This window comes from Oryctolagus cuniculus, chromosome 5, assembly GCF_051225735.1.
Source record: "Oryctolagus cuniculus isolate XC-2025 breed Fujian yellow rabbit chromosome 5, ASM5122573v1, whole genome shotgun sequence".
Lineage (NCBI taxonomy): Eukaryota > Metazoa > Chordata > Mammalia > Lagomorpha > Leporidae > Oryctolagus > Oryctolagus cuniculus.
Window position 1 is genome coordinate 26,574,774 of NC_142871.1, and position 25,581 is coordinate 26,600,354.

Here is a 25,581-nt window from a genome sequence, read left to right on the forward strand (position 1 = left end):
AGGGCTATAAACAATAATCAATTCCCAAGATATCATTTTCACTCATATGTTAAGGGTGTTTTTTCTCTCTATATTAGCTATCACAAACCCTATGGTTTGTGCATTATTTCAAGCAGTGAAATATAAGAAAGGTCATATGAACTTTTAAGTGAATTAGTGAACATAAAATTGATTACAAAGCCGATGTCTGCCTTGTCTAATTCAACAATGATAATGAAACACTGTTCTTGGTGGAAAATATCTGAAAATATGGCTTAATTTATAAATGACTTTGTACAGGTACACATTTTATCAGTTTATGACTAGATCATTGTAGGTAATCCTTGGTTAATTTCCTTGTTCTTGAACAAATTTATCCTTTAATAAACAAAAACTAGCCAAATGCTTTTTTTTAATGAAAAAGAATATTATTTAGCTAACTCCAGAGCTGGGTAACCATTATGGATAATTGATGTAAGGCTCAAATGGTGAGAGTTTAAGCAATTATTTTATTGTTGGAACCATCCTGTTTAAAATAGTATATCAGGCCAGCGCCGCGGCTCAATAGGCTAATCCTCCACCTAGCGGCGCCGGCACACAGGGTTCTAGTCCCTGTCGGGGAGCTGGATTCTTTACTGGTTGCCCCTCTTCCAGGCCAGCTCTATGCTGTGGCCTGGGAAGGCAGTGGAGGATGGCCCAAGTGCTTGGGCCCTGCACCCCATGGGAGACCAGGAGAAGCACCTGGCTCCTGCCTTCGGAGCAGCGCGGTGTGCCGTGGCGGCCATTGGAGGGTGAACCAATGGCAAAAGGAAGACCTTTCTCTCTGTCTCTCTCTCTCACTGTCCACTCTGCCTGTCCAAAAAAAAAAATAGTATATCAAGGGTGGGATGTTGGTGCACCAATTAAGATGTCACCTGCAATGCTTGCTTACATTGGAGTGCTTGGGTTCCAGTTCTGGTTTTGTATCCTAGTCTAGCTTCCTGCTAATGCATACCCTAGGAGGCAGCAGGAGATGGCTCAAGCTACTGAGTCCTTGATACCTGTGTGAGAGATCAGATTGGGTTCCAAGCACCTGGGTTTATCCTAGTCCAACTCTACCTGTTGTGGGCATTTGGAGATGAACTAGTGGGTGGAAGATCTCTCTCTGTTGGTCTTCTTTCTAACTAGCTAACTGAATAAATAAATAAATGACTTAAAATAGTATATTAGATATTTATTTAGTATATACCTAGGTGTTACATTGCTCCATCATAGGCATACATTTGTTCAGTCTTAATAGAGATTCTCAAGTCAGTTTCTAAAAGAAGAGAAAAATTTCCAATTCATCTTGAAAAACTGTCAGTTTTTACTAAGGCTGAGTGTATTCACACACTGTGACCTAGCAAATCCATACCTGAAATTTATTCAGATGTGTACCGGAAGGCACATACAAGAATATCCGTGGAAACATTATTTAAATAGGCTGAAATTTTAAAGTATCCAAATGTCTGTCAACACTAGAATGGAAAAATAAATGAGATATTTATAAAATTGAATACCACACAGCAATAAAAATCTTACACAAAAAATTATTGGGGGGGTGGATCTCAGATATGTAATGGTGAATGAAAGAAGCTAGATACAAAAGTTTACTGAATGATTCCATTCAATCCATTCTCTGGGAAAGCAAAATAATCTAAGACAGTAACAGGCTGAGAGAGGATGGTTAGAGGACTGTTCTGAATAGCGGCTAGACTGGGCACTACAGTTAATAACCTATAACTAAAAGTAATATTGCCAACTGTAGAAAACTGTTTCACATTTGGCAGAGTGAAAGGAAGAAGCACGGAGAGGGAATTCCATTCATTTCATTCACCCTTTGTCACCACTTTCATTCCTAAATTAAGCCTTTAAACATCAGGGATTTGAGCAACGCCCAAATCCTCCCAAACTTCTTGCCTGGGGCTCCTCCCGCTTAGAGGCGGGCAAAGATGGGTGGCTGTAGGGACACAGGGTGGGAGAGCGAGGAATCAGCGCCCCTCCAGGTCCACATAATACAGTAGGAACTGCGGGGCGAACAAAGTGCCCACGGTTCCACGTCGCCCCCAGCGATTCAGCGGCGGCTGGTTGGACAGCTCCCGGGTCACTTCCGCTCCTGCCTGCCCGGTTCTGGGCAGGGCAGGTGCTTCTGCGAACCCCAGAGGAACAGATTCTCGTTTTCCAAGGGACTGGTCTCTGCTAGCTGCAAGCTAGAACAAACTACCGAAGAAGAAACTGAGACGCAGCTGCCTTGCCGCTCCTCCGCCCTCCTTGCCGTTTTTAAATTCAGAGCTAGCAGGAGCCAAGGTATCCCTTGGAGAGTGGAGATTCTGAAAGTGAACACCGATGTCTTCCGGGGTCCTGTCCTGCTCGGGACGTGGCGCTGCAACAACTGCCCCGCGGTCCTAAACCTGCAGGGGCCAGGGGGTAATCGCTTAACGCCAAGTCGTGAGCTTTGCACTTTGCAGGGCACCAGAGTGCATGACAACTCTGGTGCACTCTTCCGGAGCAGAGACCATGCCCGCCACGTCCCTTCCTAGCCATTCCCAGGGCACCAGCGCGAATCAGAGCAGTCTGTTTCCCGAGGTGTGGGAAAGGGATTTCCTGCCTGCCCCCGACGGGTCCACCGCCGAGCTGGTGATCCGCGGCGTGATCCCGTCGCTCTACCTGTGCATCATCACGGTGGGTTTGCTCGGCAACATCCTCCTGGTGAAGATCTTCATCAGCAACAGCGCCATGAGGAGCGTCCCCAACATCTTCATCTCCAACCTGGCGGCTGGTGACTTGCTGCTGCTGCTCACCTGCGTCCCGGTGGACGCCTCGCGCTACTTCTTTGACGAGTGGATGTTCGGCCAAGTGGGCTGCAGGCTGATCCCGGCCATCCAGCTCACCTCCGTGGGCGTCTCTGTGTTCACTCTCACTGCCCTCAGCGCGGACAGGTGAGAGCGCAGGTAGCATGAGGTGGCCTAGAAAAGTGGTGGAGAGGGGAGGTTAGGGTGTGGGTGGGGAGAGGCTGGGGATGGAGAGGAACAGAGTATCCAGGAAGTAGAGTCAAAGGAGTAAGGGTGGACTGAGCTGTGAAGTTCGGTAACCAGTAGAGTACCTAAAAAGTAACCTACAGGAGGGAAACTGACGCTGTGAGATGATTTTTAACAGCCCTTGCTTTTCTGGACTGTGGAGGAGCAGTGTTTTTTTCTTTTTCTTTTTTCCCCTTCATACTGTTTGTTTAACTCTTAATGTAGGGTTAATCTTATGAGTATAAAGTTAACTGAAAATAGATCTTTGTAGAAAAAATGAATGGGAATCGGAGAGGGAGGAGGAAGGTGGGAGGGAGGGTAGGGTGGAAGTATCACTATGTCCTGAATCTATATACATGCAATACATGAACTTTGTATACCTTAAATAAAAATTGAAAAAGAAATAATATAACTATTACTTTAAGAATACTTAAAATTGCATTAGTTTGAAAGTAGGTTTAAAATTGCATTTCCTGGACCTTCTTGTCTGCAGCCACTTTGGGACCTTTATTATGTATTTCATAGAAAAGCTATAGAATAAACATGCAAAAATGCAACTATCTAGTAATTATATGTGTTCCTAAATCTTAGACGTGCATTTTCCTTATTCAGTAGGATAATAATCTGATAGGTAATAATGTTTGCTTATGTTAGCCAAATGCTTAATTTTCTTTTTCTCTCAAATATTAGGAGACATCATTTACATTTATTAACTGAATTATATTACTTATTTGAAGCAAAAAATTATAATTATAAATGATCTTCAGACAGTTCACATAGTTCACATGTCACATTCTTGTTTTATACTTCAAGTTAGGAAATACATATTTTTCACATATAGGTGCTAACTTTTAGTATCTTAAAACAATGCTGGAAAAATCCATCCTTCATATCAGATCTGCTTCCCACATATCTTAAGTGTGTGAAGTTTTCTATTTTCTATCTTGCAGATCAAAGAGTTTAACCTTGTCATTTTCTAGGTGTGAATATTGAAGTCCAGGGAATGTAAGACTTCCTGGAAGAGCTGGGAGGAATATCTAGGCTTCCTAACTTGGGATTCAGTACTATCATTCCCCGATATCTATGCAGGAGGTAACGTCTGAGAGGGAGTGGGGCCATATGTATAATTAGACATCATTACACAAAGCTGTGATCCAATTCCCTGGGGAATGGGAGCCTGACTTAAACTATTTAGCTAAACAATTTGACAAAGATAATTAAACTGATGTTCACTCTCCTCTTTAATTTATATATTAAATGATTAATGAAAAAGGACTGTGGACATGAATTTCCTGTTATTCCCAATTTTATCTTACATTATTGTTGGATTGGAGTTAAGCATTTTTGAAGATAAGAAAATAATTCTGTGAGGAGCTGAGAGCCATAATCATTTTGAGTTGAAAATTTCAGTGTGTAGTTCATGTAATATATCTCTAAAACCATATCCCTGAAAAATTGGGTGTCATGTAAATTAAGCACCTCGTTTCATTTATATCACACTTATTCAATGATTTAAAGAAGTTTTCTTTGAAAATCAAAATTAAAACTTGACTTTTTTACTTTAGCTGCCCCTATTTATGGCATCCATTTTAATTAAAAAGTTAAAAAAAATCTACCTTATTATTAGGGGAAAACCTAAAGATCAGCTATAATAATAGTAAGATTCCAATCATTGTGCTTTCAGCTTTAGAATGCAACATTAGTAGCAAGACCTAGGTCTTGAGTTTATTTCACACCAGTTTTCTCAATCCTTTGTCATGGGGAACCCTCAGTCAAGATCAGAGAAAAATGCTAAATCTCATATATTCCCTGGCCTTTTGGTTGTTGCTGTTTCCTTCGTATAGGATGTGTTTTGTGAGTATAGAATGAATATTTTAGTAATAATGATAAGGAAATGTAGTTTGACTCTTTCACTTGGGCCATGGACTATTCTTGCTTTTCTTCAGTTTGTTCCCAAGGATTTAAAGCAGCTTAAAAATAAAGATACAGACAACATCCAACAGAAACAAAAAGAGGAAACTAAGGGTAGGAAGTTGAAAAATAAAAGATGACTGACACTGTTGCCAAAAGTGAGTCATAGGTTTTTCTAGAAGCTTTCTAGCTGCCAGTTCAAAAAGAAAAATCAGCTTTTCAAAACAAGTGCTCAGTTGCTATTTCTACATAACCATTATAATACCTACATTTGATTTTATTGACTTTAATTTGAAATTTCATGATTTATTGTTAACTAAAAGTCATTATACTTCAATGCAATAAATTAAATATCACTTATTCATTGACCTCAAACTTCTGTTGCTTATTTCTTTTGTCTGTCTCTTCAGGAGGAAGGATCATTTTATATTGAATTAGGGAGACACTATAGAATTCTGACAATATTCGTATTACTGTTAGAATTCATGTGTTGTTTTATAGTTGTTGATAATTTGTCTGTCTTAACCTGAGACCTGTAGAATACACTGTAAGGAGGCAGTACACCAGGTGGAGTATTTATGACACCTGGGTGCTGATCTTGCACTATGTCCAAATATCTTATTTGGAGAAAAAAAACAAAACAAAACAAAACAGAAAAAAACACTTTTGTAAGGCAGTGTTTTTCTTATTTACAAAATAAGAATAATGTTGTTAATGTGATGGGAAATATTGTGAAGGACATGCATCTGATTTTTCAAATATCTGACTTCTGTTGGCTTCCAGATGCTCTCCAAGCTGCTGCTGAACAGGCAGCCATTGCATGGACAACCTTGCAGGAACCCTGTGGGGAAGATGCTAGTGGTTACACTTGGTCCTCTTGAAAGGGGGTTTCAACACCTGGCTTATGCTTGGAGTCACCTGAAAATCAGTGAAATGCAGAATCTCATACTTCCTGTCTTAAAGACCCTACATGAATAAGTGTGGGGAGAAAAATACTAGCGATCTTTCTTTTTCACAAATTTTCTGGGTGATTTTGAAGATTGACACATTCTGGGCAGCACTAGGGTAGACTCTGTCTTCATTTCTCTGCACCATTTCTACTTCAGAGCAGTGTCTAATAACTCCAACCCCATTCCTCCGCAATTGCTCTTAATAAGTGATCGCCTTGTTTTTCAGGCCATCTTTGCATTAATAGTTCAACAACCATTTATTGAGAAGCTACTATGGATCAGGCGTGGTGTTATCCATGAGACATACAACAATGAGCAGAACTTTCCTGTTGTCATATAGGTCACACTTAGACCCTTTGTTGTAGGCCTATTCCCTGCTTGAAGAAAGAAATAAATGCTTATAAGAAAAATAAAAAAAAATAAACTACAGTAGTATAACTAGAAAGATTTGTCCTCTGGTGCTTTTTTGCTTTTTGTCCATCATTGGTTAGTTAGTTCGTAACATATTCTTTGACAAATGAAAGCTATGCTTTAGTAATGATAACAACACTTTGGTAATCTCTTATTTTTCACCCATGATTTCTGGTTTTGTAGATTTTACAATGCTGAACTTTTGTTAAGTGTATATGATTTAGGAGCTATCCTGGGGTCTGTCCTCTCTTTCTCACAGGAGGTGCTTTAGGATGATCCCTGTTGAAAAGACCTGCCCTGGCCGGCAGTGCGGCTCACTAGGCTAATCCTCCGCCTGCAGTGCCAGTACTCCAGGTTCTAGTCCTGGTTGGGGTGCCGGATTCTGTCCCGGTTGCTCCTCTTCCAGTCCAGCTTTCTGCTGTGGCCCGGGAGTGCAGTGGAGGATGGCCAAAGTGCTTGGGCCCTGCACCTGCATGGGAGACCAGGGGGAAGCACCTGGCTCCTGGATTCGGATTGGCGCAGTGCGCTGGCCGTAATGGCCATTTGGGGGTGAACCTATGGAAGGAAGACCTTTCTCTCTGTCTCTCTCTCTCTCTCTCACTGTCTAACTCTGCCTGTAAAAAAAAAAAAAAAAAAAAGACCTGCCCTATCCTGCCCTGCACTCCCACTGTGTTGCTTTCCCTAAATCAGGAAGGCTCTTTCTGGGCTAGAAATCTTATTGTAACGAGAGTTCTATGGTTTTAATTTCTATTTCAACTTTCTGAACATCCTTTATGATCATAGTGCCTGATACATCCTGGATGCTTATACATCCTCAGAATTCATAAGTTGGAACCCTAACCCTGAAGGTGACAGTATTAAGAGGTGGAGCCTTTGAAGTTGATTAGGTCATGAGAGAGGGGTCCTATAGATGAGATAAAAGTCCTTATAAAAGAGACTGAGAGACCCATAGTGGAAGCACTATGAGGAAGTAGTGACAAGGCATTGTCTTTGTGCCAGTAAGGAGTCGCTCACCAAACACTGACTCTGCCAGCACCTTGATCTTGGACTGCCAAGTCTCCAGAACTGTGATCACTAAGCTTGTGTTGTTTGTGAGTCACCTGGACTGTGGCATTTTATTACAGCAGCCCCAATCTGCTGAGACAGAGCCTCTCCAATAGTATGCGTTCAGATATGGGGTAGAGAAGTGACTAGCTTTTGAGTTTCTTGATAAACTAAAAAGAGCACAATCTATTTGTAGTAATCACTTCTCTACACTCTTATCCACATAAAAATAATTTAGTAGTTTTTGGTACTTTGCTATTAAATATGAATTGTCAATCAATATTAACTTTTGGGAAGACAAACAAGGCCAAAGGCACTACACAAATAAAACCCTGAACCATGTCAGCAAGAGATGATTCAATTTTTTTCTGTATTAATTTCATAAGTAATACAACAAGACTATAAACATATAATAGGAATGGTATACTATGAAAGATGAAAGCTTTAAAAACAAAGAATTTTAAGAAAAAGAAAATATGGTAGCAGAAATTAAGTATTCAGAAAAAGAGATGGACGCTAAAGCACAGAACATATTAGAAGGTAAATGAAGAAAGAGGTGGAGATATGCTTCATAGATATGAAAAATACTAAGAAAAAAAGACACATTGGGGCTGGCGCTGTGGCACAGCAGGTTAAAGCCCTGGCCTGAAGTGCCGGCATCCCATATGGATGCCAGTTTGTGTCCTGGCTGCTCTTCTTCCAATCCAGCTCTCTAGTATGGCCTGGAAAGCAGTAGAAGATGGCCAAAGTCCTTGGGCCCCTGCACCAATTGGGAGACCCAGAAGAAGCTCCTGGCTCCTGGCTTTGGATCGGCACAGCTCTGGCCGTTGCGGCCATCTGGGGCTGAACCAGCGGATGGAAGAGTTCTCTCTCTGTTTCTACCTCTCTCTGTAACTCTGTCTTTCAAATAAATAAAATAAATCTTAAAAAAAGTAAAAAGACACATTAAAATTAAAGAAGTAGAAAATACCATGCAGGAAAGTAGTATAAGAACTTTTAAAAAGTTAAAGTCAGATACATGGAAATTATGTAAAATAAAAAACGAACATGAGTTAACTCTAGGGAAATCAGAGATGTGTACAAAAAGTGCATCACCATAAAGCATCATCATAAAACACTACTCACTATTCTAGTCACAGTAATTATGTATTTAACTATATAAAAACTATATTGATTACTAAATCAGGACATTTAGAATGGAAGAGTAGAAGATATCTAAGAGAGAAATATTTTCAATTACCATGAAAGGATGTCAGGCAATATAGTTAATTTGAGAAACAGTGGAACAGTGATAGAATTATATTCCTTAGAAGTATGGAGGTAATGATATGAGATTTGTTTTGGTTCAGGAGTGGAACATGAATTGAAATAGGGACTTTTACATTTATTTACAGTAACCTCTGTTTTCTGATTAAAACAGACACATTAATCTGATTAAATAACATAAAATAGTTCATTTTAGTTATGAATTAATAGTATTTTCAATCTCTTCATTACATGTAATTACAAAGTATACAGGGAAGGAAATACCTACCTATTGAGTATCACCATGTAGGACATGGATAAATGTCATGATATGTGTTATTTTTTTAAGTTGGCATTTAGGCTTTTTGCTGTTATTCTTCCTTAATTTCTATGCGTTTCATGTTTCACATGTGGTGTTCCACTTTGTGAACTCTCCTTCCCCTGGAGGGGCTGGAAATGTCACCAGCAACAAGATGAGAAGGGGAGAGAGAAAAAGGGGAGGAAGGGAAAGAGAGAGAGAGAAAGAGAGAGAGAATAGGATATTGTTTGACTTGCTATTCTTTCAGTCTTCATATTTATAGACAAAAATTTTCAGTCTCTATTTTTCTCTAACTTATTCATGTCCTTAGGAAAAACAGTGGCAGGTCTCTATAGCAAAAGCTATAGAAGATTATTGTGCATTTATAAAAATTACAGTAATAATAACTTTTTGAAAATAAAACACTTAAAATATTAGATAATTAATGATATTCAGTGAAGGATGATAGTATGCGTAACTTTGAAAGTACTTGTGAAAGAAGTAAGCAAATGATCACAATTTGGGAGATGTCATTTTAAATTATTTGCTTCTATCTTCCTGTGTTATATGCAGTGAAATTACTTGCTTGTACACAGACATGGGGACTTTAAGACAACCAGGGACTAACGGGGTATTAATACTTCTGTCATCAAGTAAGATGTCTACTCCCCAACCCTTCCCTCCTTTTCACAGAGTAACTTGAGACATATTTGCTTTCCCAGGTACAGAGCCATTGTAAACCCTATGGATATGCAGACATCAGGGGCGCTGCTGTGGACCTGTGTGAAAGTCGTGGGCATCTGGGTGGTCTCTGTGTTGTTGGCAGTACCTGAAGCTGTGTTTTCGGAAGTGGTGCGCATCAGTAGCTTGGATAACAGCAGTTTCACAGCGTGTATACCCTACCCTCAGACAGACGAATTACATCCAAAGATTCATTCAGTGCTCATTTTCTTGGTCTATTTTCTCATACCACTTACTATTATTAGTGTTTATTATTATCACATTGCAAAGACCTTAATTAAAAGTGCACATAATCTTCCTGGAGAATACAATGAACATACCAAAAAGCAGGTAAGGTTAGTAGGTATGTGTGCTGTGGGTGTATCGGTCAATGTTCTGTTTCATGGGCTCTCAATACTGGATTTGATTAGAAGAGTTGCACCTGCACTACGCTAGCCTTAACTAGAAGTGTTTTGGGGGGATCTCTAGTATATGGTTATGCCATAGCCCCTCAAAGCCCCAACTGGGTTTGTGACAAGACCAGGAATCTCATCATTAGAAATTAATGCCTTTGAAGGCCTCTCTTTTTGTGCAAAAGTTTATGCAAAGAACATAGTAAGCCAAAACAATTTAACCTAGTCAGTATACATTTCTGTCATTAGGCCACTAAATAATTTGTAAAGAAGGATCTATCAGGAAAGGGCTGTGTGACACTGACCCTGGAACCTGGGAATGAGACTTGGGTTGGATGCCAGAGTGAGAGGGTCAGGAAAAAGTGAGAACAGCAGAAAGAGAATGAGTATGATCCAGAGATTACTTATAAATTTAATATCATTATTCAAAGTGCTTGGGACCAGAAGAGTTTTAAACTTATTAGTTTTTCAGATTTGAGAATATTTGCACAGACTTTACCTTATTCTGAAAATCTGAAAATTCAAAATGATTTTGGATTTTGGGACATTTTGGGATCTGGGACATTTGGGATTAGGGATTCTCAAATTTTACCAACATAAAAATACAGCATACACTGTATATCTTTTTTGTTCCCTAAAAATATGCAGTAATGATTTCAGGTGAAAACTCATTGTGTTAATCCACAAACATACAGAAATAATGTTCTTGTGGGAAGTTTCTGGTTATACGTTTGTGTACACCTAGAGCAGAACTTCTAAAATGTTCTGTAGGTACAGGGAGGTCATGGGTGCCTGTTCTCAATTTGATGGCAAACAAATGGAATCTCAGACTATTAATATTTTCTGAGGCATAGATGGGGTAATTGGTGGGGGTCCTGTATACTTTAGCAGTAGAAGTGGGTAAATGTTTCCTGCATGGAAAGTAACCTTTTGAATGCCCATGGACATCGAAGATCAACATCTGCTTTAAATACTTAAAAATTAATCAGCTATTGAAAGTATTGATAGGTAAATTAGTAGATTTATTATTTAAATATCTGATGCCCCTGAAACAAAATATCCATGCCCTGGGCTCACTGTGCTTTTTGCTGTACATAAACTGTTCTTTATTTGGGGTCCTTTGATTCAATTTGTATCTCAATTTTGGGAATGCAAGTTTTGGCTTTTGATATCTAAGGTTGAGTTTCTCTCGCGCACACAAACTCTACCCCACTTTTTGAAAAAATGGCCTTGGTTCTCTTTGTCTTGGTGAGTCTCCTCCCTACTGGGCCAGTGGGTCTTAATATTTGCCAAGAGGTAATCTCAATGTCAACAGCCTGCCTATGCACTAGAGTCTCCATGTGCAGATAGCTGTGACATTCTTGCATCCATGCTCCACTGTTTAGAGAGGACACTGCTTAGAAATAAACAGTTCACATTTGACCTCCTTAGAACTTCCAGGATGCATAGCCGACGGCATTGGAAAATATCTGTAGTACCATGTGACAGTACTTCACGAAGGTCATGGAAAATGCACCAAAATTAAACCCTTTTAATTCTAGTTTTTCATGAACTTTCTGAAGTGCTCTCTCATTTGTGTCTTGAATTGTACTCCTCTTTATTTGCACCTTCTTTTGCTTCCTCATCACCAATCTCTGTCACTCATCGACATCAGCTTTGTTCCAATCCTAAACTTTTCATTGGTTTCTGGAAATTCTAACTGATGGACAAGAGTATTAGATCAGAAAATATCATGATGCCTACCATTAGTGTGTTTTTTGGTGAATTGTGACTTAATGTTTCCATTTCTCTATTTAAATATTTAAACAAGTTAGACAAGCATGAATTAAACCTTGGACTATGGATGTTAGGAAATTATTTTTAGATTAAAATGCTATATCCAGTATTTGAATTTTTTCTATTTATCACATTTATGAAAACCTTATAAAAAAGTAAACACAGTGTCACATTTTATTAAACAAGAAAATGCATTTTTATTTGTAAAGGTGACCTAAGATAATAATGTTTGTTTGATTTTGCACTTATATCAGGTGCTTTCACTTGAATCAAGAGTTTAAATCTCAAATTCTTTTTTTATGAAGTAGGAATTAAAAATGTCAGTCTGTTTCAATGAATCTATTTTCCTTATTTAAAATATCTCTCACATGAGAGTGCCTGGGTTTGATTCCTGGTTCCAGCTCCTGATTCCAGCTTCCTATCAGTGTGGATCCTTGGAGGCAGCAGTGATGATTCAAGTATTTGTGTTCTGCCACGCATATGGGAGATCTGGATGGCGTTCCAAATTCTAGGCCTCAGCCCCAGTCCAGACTCAGCTGTTGTGGGCATTTGGGGAATGAACCAGTAAATGAGAGATGTTTTTTCTCTGTCTCTCTTGTTCTGCCTCTCAAATAAAGCCAAAAATAATAAAGTGTAAACTACCTTGTGTTTTGAAAAGTATCTAAGCTTGCATTTCTTCCACCCTATTAATTTAATGTATTTAATACAAATAGAAATGAGTTATTTTTAATATCAACACAAAGAGACTAAGCAAAAGGAAAAGAGCTCAAAATAAGTTAATTTTTGAAGATTACAGTTTTCACATGAATACATAGCCATTTATTAATAATTTCTCTTCTAATATTGTATAAGCTATAATATATTGTTAAATGAAAATCGCATCGTGATCAAAATGGGTTTTTCAAACTATTAACATCATCACTTTGAGAAAGAAAATAAATAATTCACATATTTCAGATATATTGTTTATGCTATGACTTTTACTCCTTTTGTGACATTATAAGTTTAAATGTGGCTGGGTCCATTTTCATTTTAACCAATGGGACTATTTCCTTATATTGCAGATGGAAACACGGAAACGCCTGGCTAAGATTGTACTGGTCTTTGTGGGATGCTTTGCCTTCTGTTGGTTCCCAAATCATATCCTCTACATGTATAGATCTTTCAACTATAAGGAGATTGACCCATCTCTAGGACACATGATTGTCACCTTGGTTGCCAGGGTTCTGAGTTTTTGCAATTCTTGTGTCAATCCATTTGCTCTTTATCTACTCAGTGAAAGCTTCCGGAAGCATTTCAATAGCCAGCTCTGTTGTGGGAGGAAGTCCTTTCCAGAAAGATCAACCAGCTACCTACTCAGCTCTTCCGCAGTGCGAATGACATCCCTGAAAAGCAATACTAAGAACATGGTGACCAATGCTGTCTTACCAAATGGAAACAGCACGAAGCAGGAAATGGCATTGTGATTTTGGCCATTCAACTCAACTATCTGGAAAGAATTTACTGACTTTTCTATTCCTGTTGAGCAGAACAGAAACAAATAATTTGACCCTTCTTACTCTGCTAATTCATTAAACATTTCTCGATTGACTCAGGAAAGGCAAGACAAACATTATTCTCAGAACAGGACTGTACATTATAAATGGAGCAGGTATTGTGTTGCAGCAGGTTAAACCATCCCTTGCAATGCTTGAATCCCATGTAGGTGTACTGGTTGGAAACCCAGCCACTTCGCTTCCTATCCAGTTCCTGCTATGTACCCTGGACAGCAGCAGATGATGACTCAAATGCTTAGTCCCCTGACACCCATGTGGAGGACTGAGGAAGTTTTGAGTTTCTGGCTTCGAATCCTAACTTTTTTGGGCATTTGGGGAGTAAGTCAGTGAAGAGAAGAACTCTGTCTCTGTCTCTCTTTCTCTCTCCCGCTCAGCTTTTCAAGTAGTTGAAAATAAATCTGTAAACATTAAATTACATTATGCGTGCATACTTATAACATTGAAACTGTTCAAAAAGCAATTTGATATATGTATATAAATCAACATTCTTGAGGGTTTAATGTTTTAAGATTTAGGTTCTTATTAGATTCAAGTCTATCATATTAATTTTAAACTAGTTCTGTCTTGAAGCGTAAAATAAATTCCTATTTTAACTCATTGATTCAATGAAGATTATATTCAAATTATTATTATTTGAAATACAAGTCATATTTTGGTGGTGAATTTTATTCATAACTAGCTCATACACACATATATATATTATATAAATCTCCATTTGATGAAAACAGCAGAAAAGCCAAATGGCAGAGTTAATCATAAGTCAATAATATTCACTGTGATTCTTTGTGTGATTAATCAACTTTAGAGAAATAGTTCATATTTGCTATTTATAGGTATGTGATTTAAAAGTATGATATAATTTATATTATGAATTGTAAAATAGGTATATAAATATGGTTTACATCATGAATATACAATAAGTATGTGTTCCAAACTGCAAAACCGTGACTCAGATATTTGCGTGGCTGTTTTTGTGTACATGTCTAAATCTTTGAATACTTAGATGATTCTGCACAGACGTGATAAGACTTGGGTAATTCTGGTGAGCTCAACCATTTACTCATTTTTTCTTTTAATAGCCAACTGACAAGTGTGTGAGGTTTCACTGAGGCGATTTTCTCTACATGGTATCACATTTTTCTCTGAATAAATGTCTTGAATTTTCTTCAGCACAAGGCAAACATGATCTCGATTAAATCCTAAAAGATAATTCCTTCTTAAACATGTATGAATACTTGTAATTCTTATACTTAAGTCAATCTCTTTCATACTCTTTCCTTTTCTAAATCTCCTGGGACGACTTAATATATTAAGTTAGTCTGTAAACTCTACTCACTCAAAATCAATTGTATGTAGCAATAGGTAAAATAAACACAAGAAAGTTGTCTGTGATACTTTAAGGATAATAAGCACTAATTGTTTTTTTTGTGTGTTATACACATAGTGCTAAAGATTTACATGAATTATCTAGTTTAATCATCAGCATGATCACTCAGGTAAACAAGACACGAGTCCAATCTTGATGGGTACTAAATTACACAGTTTGGGGGAGTATCTTTATCCACAAGAATGTACAAGTTTGTAAATTTTATAAAACACCTGGTAACCTGCCCATACTGTGAGAGCTCTGAACACCATTAACTTCATGATAAATGTACCTCTGAGCAGGTCATGCTATTATATTTATTTTATAGATTAGAAAATTGAGATTCAGAGATGTTAAATAACTTTAAGATAGTCATGTGAAAAATGTGGATTATAAACTAGCTACAACCATAGTATGTGTGCGCTATCAAAACTCAGATGTGAGTTTCTTCTACTTGAATAATTTGTCATAACCTTTAGGAAAGCAATAGATTCACTCATTAAAAATACCTTATGTAGCATACATAAATTTTCATGCTATGATTTTATAATTCTCTTAAAGTCTACCCATTGAAATCTAAGAAGTAATAAAAAAAATCTGGTTGGTGGAGAGTCTCCTTGCTGATATAAAGATATTTGTATTTTTCATGTCTAAATGAAGGTATATTAGTATATATGAAAAATTATAAGATTTGTGCACACATTTGTTGCAAGATTCATTTAGTTTCATATATACATATATCTTACATATATATGTATATTAAAATAGATGAATATGTATCTTGTAAGACATATGTATCTGAAATTACGAGTATACATGTAAATATGAAATTAAATAGGAGTATGTGCATCTTATCTGTGAATCCCCAATTTTAAGAGACTTATTATTATGTAGCCTGATATCTGATTTGTTTTTCAAGAATGACACATGTATATCCATGAAATATTTTGCAAAAGTTTTACTCACTTTACTTTTTTTTTTTTTTTTTTTGGACAGGCAGAGTGGACAATGAGAGAGAGAGACAGAGAGAAAGGTCTTCCTTTTCCACTGGTTCACTCCCCAATGGCTGCTGCGGCTGGCTCGCTGTGGCTGGTGCACCGTGCTGATCCGAGGACAGGAGCATGGTGCTTCTCCTGGTCTCCCATGCGGGTGCAGGGCCCAAGGACTTGGGCCATCCTCCACTGCACTCCTGGGCCACAGCAGAGAGCTGGACTGGAAGAGGAGCAACCGGGACAGAATCCGGTGTCCCGACCGGGACTAGAACCTGGAGTGCCAGTGCTGCAGGCGGAGGATTAGCCTAGTGAGCCACGAAGCCGGCCTTACTCACAATTTTAATAAAAATATCTCCATAATGCACCTAGTGCAATAACAATGGCATCATAAATTTCAGTTTTCCTTTTTATAAAGTTTATTTATTTATTTGGAAGATACAGAGAGAGAGGTTTACTCCCTAAATGCCTGCAATAGCTGGAGCTTGGCTAGGCCAAAGCCAGGGCCTGGAACTCTATTTGCGTCTCCCAAGTCATTGGCCATCTTCTGCTTCCTCCCAAATGCATTAATGGGAAGCTGGATAGAAAGTTGAAGCATACAGATAGCAGGCACTCTTCATACAGGATGCAGATGTCCTAAGCAGCAGTGGCTTAATTCACTGTATCAGAATGCCTGCCCACCTAAAGAAAATATATCTGAATATATAATTTTTATCAATATTATCAAACTTTTGCATTCACTTAAAATATTTTCTTTTTCAATATTGATGTTGAAAGTCATAATTTCTCTCAATATTGACCCCTGTTTCTTGGAGACTTAGTCAATACCTATAGTTCTGTTCACAAGTTAAACAGGTTCAGGGTTATCTGTGAAGACTATTTTTTTCATTTGGCTATTGCATTTACAACTGAGTTACAATCCTAATTCAATCAATAACTGTTATGATTTCTCACTTTGAAGAAATTCTGTGAATGGTGCTATTTTTTCAAATATTCTTTCTTTAAAACACATACCTGAGTGTTACTACAGTAGTATGTATTTTATGATGTATAATCAATCTGTGTAAATGAAGGGGACTTGAAGTGTTCATGGAAATTGTGCATTATCCTTTAATTCTACTTCTTTAAGAGTTCTTTGAAGCCTCCTCTAATAATAAAATTAAAGCAAGTACTTGATATCTGTTCTTCTTATATACTCCTAAGTCAAACAAAGCTTCATGCTTTACATACACATACTTACAATCATGCATATATGAGATTGGGTTTGTATTAGAGTTTAAAATTCAGCATGTGTTACATTTTATGTTTTTAGTTTATATGCACTTATTTTATGTACTGAGCTTTAGAAATGTTAATGCAAGTGCTCTCTTAGATTCAATGTATGAGTGAATGAAATCATACATACTCAGTAGGCACCGTACTTCAGATTCTGAATTTTGACCTTTTCTTGCCTGGTGGTATTTGGTATGATATTCTCTTGTGTTGCTGGATGGTGGCAGTGAGCTGCAGCTTCTGCTCAACAAATAACATTGTACAGTGCACTGTATTTAATAAGTTATATGATATAGTTCATATGCTATTAGAAATTAGGCTTCATGTATAAATGGCTTTGGCCAAGTATAGGCTAGTGAAAGTGTTCTGAGTACATTTAAGGCAGGCTGGGTTAGGCTATGATGTTTAAAAGGTTAGAGGTGTGAAATGCAATTTTGACTTGTACTATTTCCAATTGATGTGCTTATTGTGATATAACCCCGTTTTGAGGAACATCTATATTTGTTTATGAGGATTTGAAGATTTCATTGTTTTTGTTATGATTTGAATGTGTCCCCCCAAATTCATCTTAGAAATTTCATTCACAGTGGAGCAGTATTGAGAGATAAGCACTTTAAAAGGTATTTATTTCATGAGCTTTTGATTTCACACATGGATTAATGCCTTGATTATGGGAGTGGATTCCATATGGTGTAACTACTCAGCTAGTTAAGTTCTAGGTGAGCTGGAATGCTTGCAGCCCTGCAATGTAATATTTTTCTTGTTAACTATTGGCTTGATATGCCCACAATCCCAGGATGCACTTGCTTCTTCTGGGATCAGGATGCATTCTAAGACCCCACTTCATTTCTGTGTCTGAAAAGGTGTCACCCTCTACTGAGGCTGAGGACTGGAAAGAGGTCTCTTTAAAGCAAGGACCATATTTGGAAACATTGCTTTTTTTGCTCTTCCCCCTTTTCATCGGCAACCCTCTGGCCTACTCATTATGAGTGTTTCTCTGCATGGAGTGACCCACAATAACCCATGAATGTACATTTATTCCCTTATAGTCCAATAAATCCAGCTCATACTTGTTTTATATGTACATATAAATGTACATATACATTTATATATAGAGAGGTCTCCACTTTGAATTCTAGTCTCTGTTGGAGTAAGGACCTGGAATGCAAATTAGGATAACCTGGCCTACACCAGCTCATTATCTTAGGGATGGCATCCTTATAAGGAGTGAGTTTGGCCCCACCTTTGCGCTCTCAGATGCTTTCTCCCGTGTGATGCCTTCCTCCATGTTATCTGGCAGCTGCGTCACCTCGGCCTGTACTTCCCAGCGTCCAGACTATGAGTCAAATAAATTTCTGTTGTTTATAAATTACCAAATATTTTCTTATAACACCGTAAAGCAGACTAATAATTCTTGTTACCAAATAACAATGTCAAAGAAATTAACCGCAGTTTGAGTGTTATGGTATTAAGAGCCTGCTTGGCATGCCCACATCCTGTGTGACAGTGCCTGAGATGAGTCTTGGCTCCACCTCTGCCTCTGCTTCCAATCATGTTCCTGCTAATGTGCACCCTTGGAGGCAGCCGCCCAGTGGGAGAACCATATGGAATCCCAGGCTCCTGGCTTTGGCTAGTACCAACCTTGGTTGTTGCAGGCATCTGGGGGAGTGAACCAGTGGATGGAAGCTTGCTCTCTCTCAATCTCTCTCATTTCTATCTCTCTCTCTAAGTAGATGAAAATAAATAAAAATAGAAATAAAACATAAATGTATTCATAAAATCACACCATGGAAGTAAACCAATAGAATGATATGTGTTAGAAGGAGAATGAAAACATTGAATTTCAAGTGTTAAAAAAATGCATGGATTGAAACATATTTTAAGAGCTAATCAATGACTGATTTGCATAATCCCATTTAGTGGTATCTTCAAGAAAATATTTCTGAAAAAAATGTACCTAAGGTGGTAATATCTAGCATAACAGAAATTTTATCAAATTATTATTTTAATGCAGATGTAAAATATGTACTCTTATATGAATCTCTTTTTAAACCAGGAGTTGTTCAAAAGAAACACAAGAAGATCCCTGGAATGACTAGCATCAGAGACTGTCCCCTTCACTTGTATTATTTGGAAAATTGTTTAATGATACCATAAGGGTTAAATCAGGTAGTGCTTTACATGTGCTTACACAGAGCCTGCCATAATAATGTTGAGTGAAAGTAGCTTGTATCACCATATTTTAAAGTTCTCTTTCCACTTCCAATCCAGCTCTCTGCTATGGCCTGGGAAAGCAGGCCTGGCTCCTGGGTTCGGATTGGTGAAGCTCCAGCAGTTGCAGCCAATTGGGGAGTGAACCAGCAGATGGAAAATCTCTCTTTCTGCTTCTCCTACTCGCTCTGTGTAACTCTGACTTTCAAATAAATAAATAAATCTAAAAAAACAAAAAAACAAATGTAATTCTCCATTTACTAATATTTTGTTAGTGGCTTCATTGCTCACTAGGAAATAGTTCCACTAAGTTTCAGAAAAATGAAATGCTTCATCAACTAGGCATCTCTTAGAATAAGTATATGTATTTCAACCTCAAATAATATAACATATGTGCATATTTTCCTTAGACTATTTCAAAACAAGGGTGAAAAGTGTGAGGATATATGGTCAGCTTTGGTGCAGACATTTTGGTAAAGTTGTAAAAGAAGTGTGCTACAGAATGTCTGATTCTAACTATATCCTTAGTGAGTATTAGAGGAAACATAACTTATAAGTGTGGTTACAGTATTTTATACCACCTCATTTTCTAAATTGTTTTACCAAGTTTTACAAGTGCTCTATTTTTTCCATATGTTGTGTCTTAACACAATTCAAAACAGGAAATTTTCTTATATGTGGAGCCAAGTCTTAATCTGAAGCAGGCAATTTGTGTTTGAAATGGTACACAGCAAAACTTAACCACGATTTCATTTCTGGGAACTATTCTTTTGGGCAATAAACAGATTATAATTACTCATTATTTCCCCTAGTGGAAGAATAATATAAATATAACATCTTTAGCAAATTAAGAAATATTTTACAAAATATTTATTGATATTCAACAGGATTATTTGAAGTGGAAAACCTGTAACAAAAGTGAAGTTTTTCAGTGAGCTCTGAAAATCAAGAATTAGATTGTCCAAATGGCTGTTTTTATATATTGAGGAGATTTAATTGGGAAACATGAGTCCATTCTGAGAATTACTAATTTTCTGTTGAATGTTGGAAATCTATTTACTTCTGGTATGTGGTATTCTTCATACCTCCTAGTATGTCAGTATGATCTGTCTTTTACTATTTTGTGCATATTTTATTTACACGATTATATGAATGAAAGAAGACTCCTTTCTTTTCTTTCTCAGGACATGAATTTATAAGAGTGAAGAAGAAGGAAAAGAATCACAAATCTTTTTAATGTGATCGTGTCATTTCCATTAGATTTATATTCAGGAGTTTATGGTTTTCAGTGGGTGAAGTTTCTCCAGTGAAGAGATGATCGACAGTTACGTGGCATCTATCAGGGGTGAAGAATGTCCAGCCTGTGAGCCATACCAGCCCTGGGGAATCATGTGATCTGGCCCTGCCAAGGCACAGGCAGGACTCAAAATTCAACAAATCTATAGCAAGCTAACTTTTTTTAAAAAAAAATTTTATTGGGGCTGGCGCTATGGTAACATCCTGGCCTGAAGTGCTGGCATCTCATATGGGTGCCGGTTCGAGACCTGGCCACTCCACTTCTGATCCAACTCTCTGCTATGGCTTGGGAAAGCAGTAGAAGAGGGCCAAGTGCTTGGGCTCCTGCACCCACATGGGAGACCCTGGAGAAGCTCCTGGCTTTGGATCAGCGCAGCTCCAGCCATTGTGATCATTTGGAACCATTGGATGGAAGACCTCTCTCTCTCTCTCTCTCTCTCTCTCTCTCTCTGCCTCTCCTCTCTCTGTGTGTAATTCTGACTTTCAAATAAATAAATAAATCTTTAAAAAAGGTTTTTTTAGTTAATATAAAAAGAACAAATTTTATGTATTCCTTAGTTACAGTTCCAGGAAGGCAACCACACTTCCCTCACTCCCCTGCTGGCCCTGATCCTCCTCCCTCCCTTCTTCCTCTTCATCAGTTTTTGCAAAGACATGCTTTTCATCCATACTATATTCACAGGCTTAATTCACCACTAATCATAACATCCAACAAGAAAAAGTAGGAAGACCACAGTTCCATAGGAGTATATATACAAGCTAAAAATAACAATCATATCCCAAAGTGACCATTTCTTTCCTATACTTTATTTGCATTCTGTATTAACTGTCACATATCAAAGAAAACATATGGTATTTGTCTTTTTGACATTGACTTATTTCATGAAGCATAATGGTTTCCATTTACATCCATTTTGCTGCAAAATACAGGATTTTATTTTTTATGGCTGAGTAGTATTCCATAGTGTTTATATATACCATATTTTCTTTTTTTCAAACATTTTTATTTGTTTATTTGAGAGCTAGAGTTACAGACAGTGAGAGAGAGAGAGAGAGAAAGAAAGTTCTTCCTTTTGTTGGTTCACTTTCCAAATGGCCGCAAAGGCTGGAACTATGCCAATCCGAAGCCAGGTCTCCTACGCAGTGCAGGCGCCCAAGCACTTGGGCCATCCTCCACTGCCTTCCCAGGCAACAGCAGAGAGCTGGATTGGAAGAGGAGCAACTGAGACTAGAACCTGCATCCATATGGGATGCCAGCGCCACAGGCAGAGGATTAACCTACTGTGCCATGGCGCTGCCCCCCTCCCCCATATTTTCTTTATCCAGTTATCAGTTGATAGACATCTGAGTTGATTCTATATCTTAGCTATGTGATAAAAGAGATCCATACATAATATGAGTGAAAAATTTTGCTGAGAGATTGAGATATTGGAGAGAAATCAGAATAAAACATTAGAAATGAAAAATTCAATATGTCAAAAAGAAAATACAGTAGAAAGCCTCAACAACAGACTTGGTGAGACCAAAGTAAGACTATCTTAGCTTGAAGACAAATCATTTGAAATACCTCAGTCAGACAAAAAGAGAGAGAGAGAGAGAGAGAAAGAGAAAGAGAGAGAGAGAGAGAGAGAGAGAGAGAGAGAGAGAGAGAAATTAGAAAAAAACTTAGAAAAAAACTGAAAATAGTGTTTGAGATTTATGGGATACTATCAAATGATCAAGCATACATGTCTTAGAAGTTCTTGAAGGCATGGAAAGAGAATGCATTAAAAGGCCTATTTAGTGAAATAGCAGAAAATTGCCCTAATTTGGTGAAAGAAAATCACATCCAAGTACAGGAAGCACATAGAACTTTTAATAGACATGATCAGAAAAGATCTTCACCATGATACATCATAGTCAAATTTCAACAGTAAAACATGAATTAAAAATTCTAAAAATATGCATGAGAGAAACACCAGATTATCTTCAGAGGATCTCCAATTAGATTCAAGGCTGATTCATCAGATACCCTACAAGGTAGGAGAGAATGGAGAGACATAGCCCAAGTCCTAAAAGAGTCAACCCAGAATACTGTACCCAGCAAAGCTCTCATTTATCAATGAAGGGAAATATAGACCTTCCAAAACAAACAGAAACTGAAAGATTTTGTCATCACTTACCCAGCCTTATAAAATGATTCTTAAGGTTGTGACACACACAAACAGAACAATAGTCATCATAATGAAAGAATGTGAAGGCAGAAAATCTCCTAGTAGAAGTACAAAGTAAATCCAAAGCAAACAATAAGAATATGTATAGAAAAATAGCAGGCTAACTTTTGACATTTATATATGGCCTGTTGTTCTGAATGTCCAAATGGCCCTTGGTAGAAAAATGTTTCCTTGTCCTTGAGAGGCACTTGATTAAATTCAATTTAGTGTGCATTTCTAATTTACTTTGAAAGCAGAAATGTATTCAGCTAACTATTGACAGTGGTGTTATGTCTGCTTACGTGTTTAATCAAACACATCTCTTGGAATTAATAAGAAACCTACAAATGTACATGCTGGATTTCAGGTGTGCTTGAGCTGTCTGTTTTATTTTTGTATTCCTGCTTAAGCTCTAATAAATTGTCTAGATTGTCTAAAAATTAGAACTTGTCATTCCTATCTGGCAGTGTGCCAAGAAGCATATTACTAAAATGTAGCATTGTTTGAATATAATGGCTTGGCATATCTCACAGAAAAGGGCAGGAGAATTTATTATTAAAGAACTAATGCAAGAAATAGAAAACAAAGATAAATATTTGAACATTTTTGATGACTTTTACTTCTTTGGTTTATGTGGACCTCAGCATTTTGACTTCTTTTTAATTCGTAACACATTACCTAATGAAATCAGGGTGGAAAAGGTGCCCAATTGAAGATAAAAATCACAACATTCTGGAGGTGGGTACCACAATCTTTTTAGAACATTCTTTTGATGTCAAGTAGGGAAATTTCTGTTTAAATTATCTCCTGATTACATCCTTTGCCTTTACTAACAATTCCTTCAATTGGTGAAAATCTAATTTTCATGTAAAAATAATTTCCTCTCTATGTAATTACATAATTTTTCTTAATCCCAACTAGAATCCTGCTAAATATTTATCAGGAGTATTTTATTTTTTTTCTGCAGTAATTTAAGCTACAAAACTAGCAATAGACTCTGAAGGGAGCCAATTTCACTACTTTTAAATCTACAAAGCTAAGTCAGAAACAGAGCTGGGATTGGCTCTCAGGCACTTGAATGTGGGAATCAAGCAACCCAAGCAGTAGCTTAACCTCCTGCACCATAAGGTCCACCCCAGGCATAATGAATTTCATTAAAATAAAATTAGCATTGCCAACATGAGATATTTTCCATTTCCATTTCAGAATCTCTGGAATAAGTATTTTTGAATTTATTGTGAATGTTGTGGGTTTCTGTGAGTGAGTGCTTACTGATAGACTAGTCAGAGATCATTAATTATAATTATTCCACTTATTTGATGCATGTGTGATTACTTTCTATGATCCCCAATTTAATAATTAAAAAATCTTAGTGTATAATAAACAATAGCATCATAAAAGTAGATTTGGGGGATATTATTGGAGAAAAATATACAGAAAGAATGTATGGACTTTGCTTACAAAGATGTGAAAAGTAGTATTTCAGAAACTTGAAATTTATAAGAATTACAAATAAAACCTTTGAAATTTCTCTTTTAAGACATGATCTTGAAAGTTTTTTTAAAATTTATTTTCATTTTTTTTTCAAACCCAGAGAGAGAGAGAGAGAGAAAGAAAAAGAGAAAGAAATCTTCTGTCTACTCACTCACTCCATAAATGTTGACAACATCCCAGGTTGGAACAGGCTGAAGTCAAGATCCTGGAACTCAATCCAGGGTCTTCCATATGGGTGGAAAGGACCTGACTAATTGAGCCATCATCTACTGCCTCCCAGGATGTGTACTATCAGGAAGCTAGATTGGAAGTGGAGGGGCCTGGATATGTACCAGGTGCTCTGATATGGAGTGTGGGCATAGCAAAAAGCAACCTAACCACTGCACTGAATGCCCCAATTTCAACTGCATATTCTAAGAAATCAGAAAATCTTGTACTTTCAGTATATTTTTTGAGACTTTTTACTTCAATATTCAATATGTGAGACTGTCTTCTACTTTAACTATATAGCTGGTTGATACATCATGATTTTTGGAGACTATTTGAGTTTCTTGAATGTTTTTGTGTGGATGGAATCATACTGTTAGAGACAGTATTTCTTGACATATTTTTTTCAGAATTGTATTATAAGAAAAACATGTTTTGGTGCCAGTACTCTCTATATCCTTTATTAGAAAAGCTGCAGAAATTATGATGAGCTGATTTTTAGTCTAGATAGTTGGGATTTCGGTTAGCATGCCCACATCCCAGCTCAGAGTGTCTGAGCATGAGTTCCAGCTCTGGCTCCTGCCTCCAGTGTCTTTCTAATGCAAACCATGGGAGTCAGTCTTGCTGTCTTGAGTAGTTGGATCCCTGCCATTCACTTGGAAGACCTGGACTGAATTTCTAGCTTTCAGCTTTGGTTTGGTCTACCCTACCAGTGTGGGCATTTGGGGGAGTGAATCAGTAGATGGGAGCTCCTTCTTGGTCTGTTTGTCTCTTTATAATTCTCTCTCTCTTTCTCTGCTTCTCAAATAAATAAAGCAAAATTAAAAGTGGTGGCAAATGAAAATGTCTTAAATTTTTGTAAGATAATGCAGGGCAAAATGACAGATGAAACTGAAATATTTAAAAATATTTAAAATTAATTTTAAATTTAAATTTAAATTTAAATTAAATTTAAATTAAAATTTAAAATTAAATATTTAAATATTTAATATTTAAAATTTAAAAAAATTTGCTGCACTTAGTTACTGTTAAAACATAGCTTTCATTCCTTTTTGCATACATACTTTATGCTAAGATAACATTCTTACTCTTTGGAGAGTTTCAAAGTGGTAATATTTTAACAGAGAGCCAAACATTTGGTTAAAAAATAAAGTATCCAAACAACCATTTGTTTCTTATTTGGCATTGAAATAAAATTTGCATGATTATGTGAATC

At 37.2% G+C, this 25,581-nt stretch overlaps 1 protein-coding gene across 1 annotated transcript; it reads left to right on the forward strand.

The window, feature by feature from the left end:
• Nucleotides 1–1,950: 1,950 nt before the first annotated feature.
• On the forward strand, nucleotides 1,951–19,371 carry NMBR (neuromedin B receptor). The gene is made up of 3 exons (XM_002714848.6): nucleotides 1,951–2,936; nucleotides 9,596–9,944; nucleotides 12,847–19,371. The coding sequence occupies exons 1-3, from the start codon at nucleotides 2,479–2,481 to the stop codon at nucleotides 13,246–13,248; spliced, it is 1,209 nt and encodes a 402-aa protein (XP_002714894.4). The 5' UTR covers nucleotides 1,951–2,478; the 3' UTR covers nucleotides 13,249–19,371.
• The last annotated feature ends 6,210 nt before the right edge of the window (nucleotides 19,372–25,581 follow it).

Coding starts and splice junctions, on each gene's coding strand:
- NMBR (XM_002714848.6), top strand. CDS start 2,479: ATGACAACTCTGGTGCACTCTTCCGGAGCAGAGACCATGCCCGCCACG. Junction 2,937..9,595: donor ACTGCCCTCAGCGCGGACAG/GTGAGAGCGCAG, acceptor TTGCTTTCCCAG/GTACAGAGCCATTGTAAACC. Junction 9,945..12,846: donor ATGAACATACCAAAAAGCAG/GTAAGGTTAGTA, acceptor CTTATATTGCAG/ATGGAAACACGGAAACGCCT.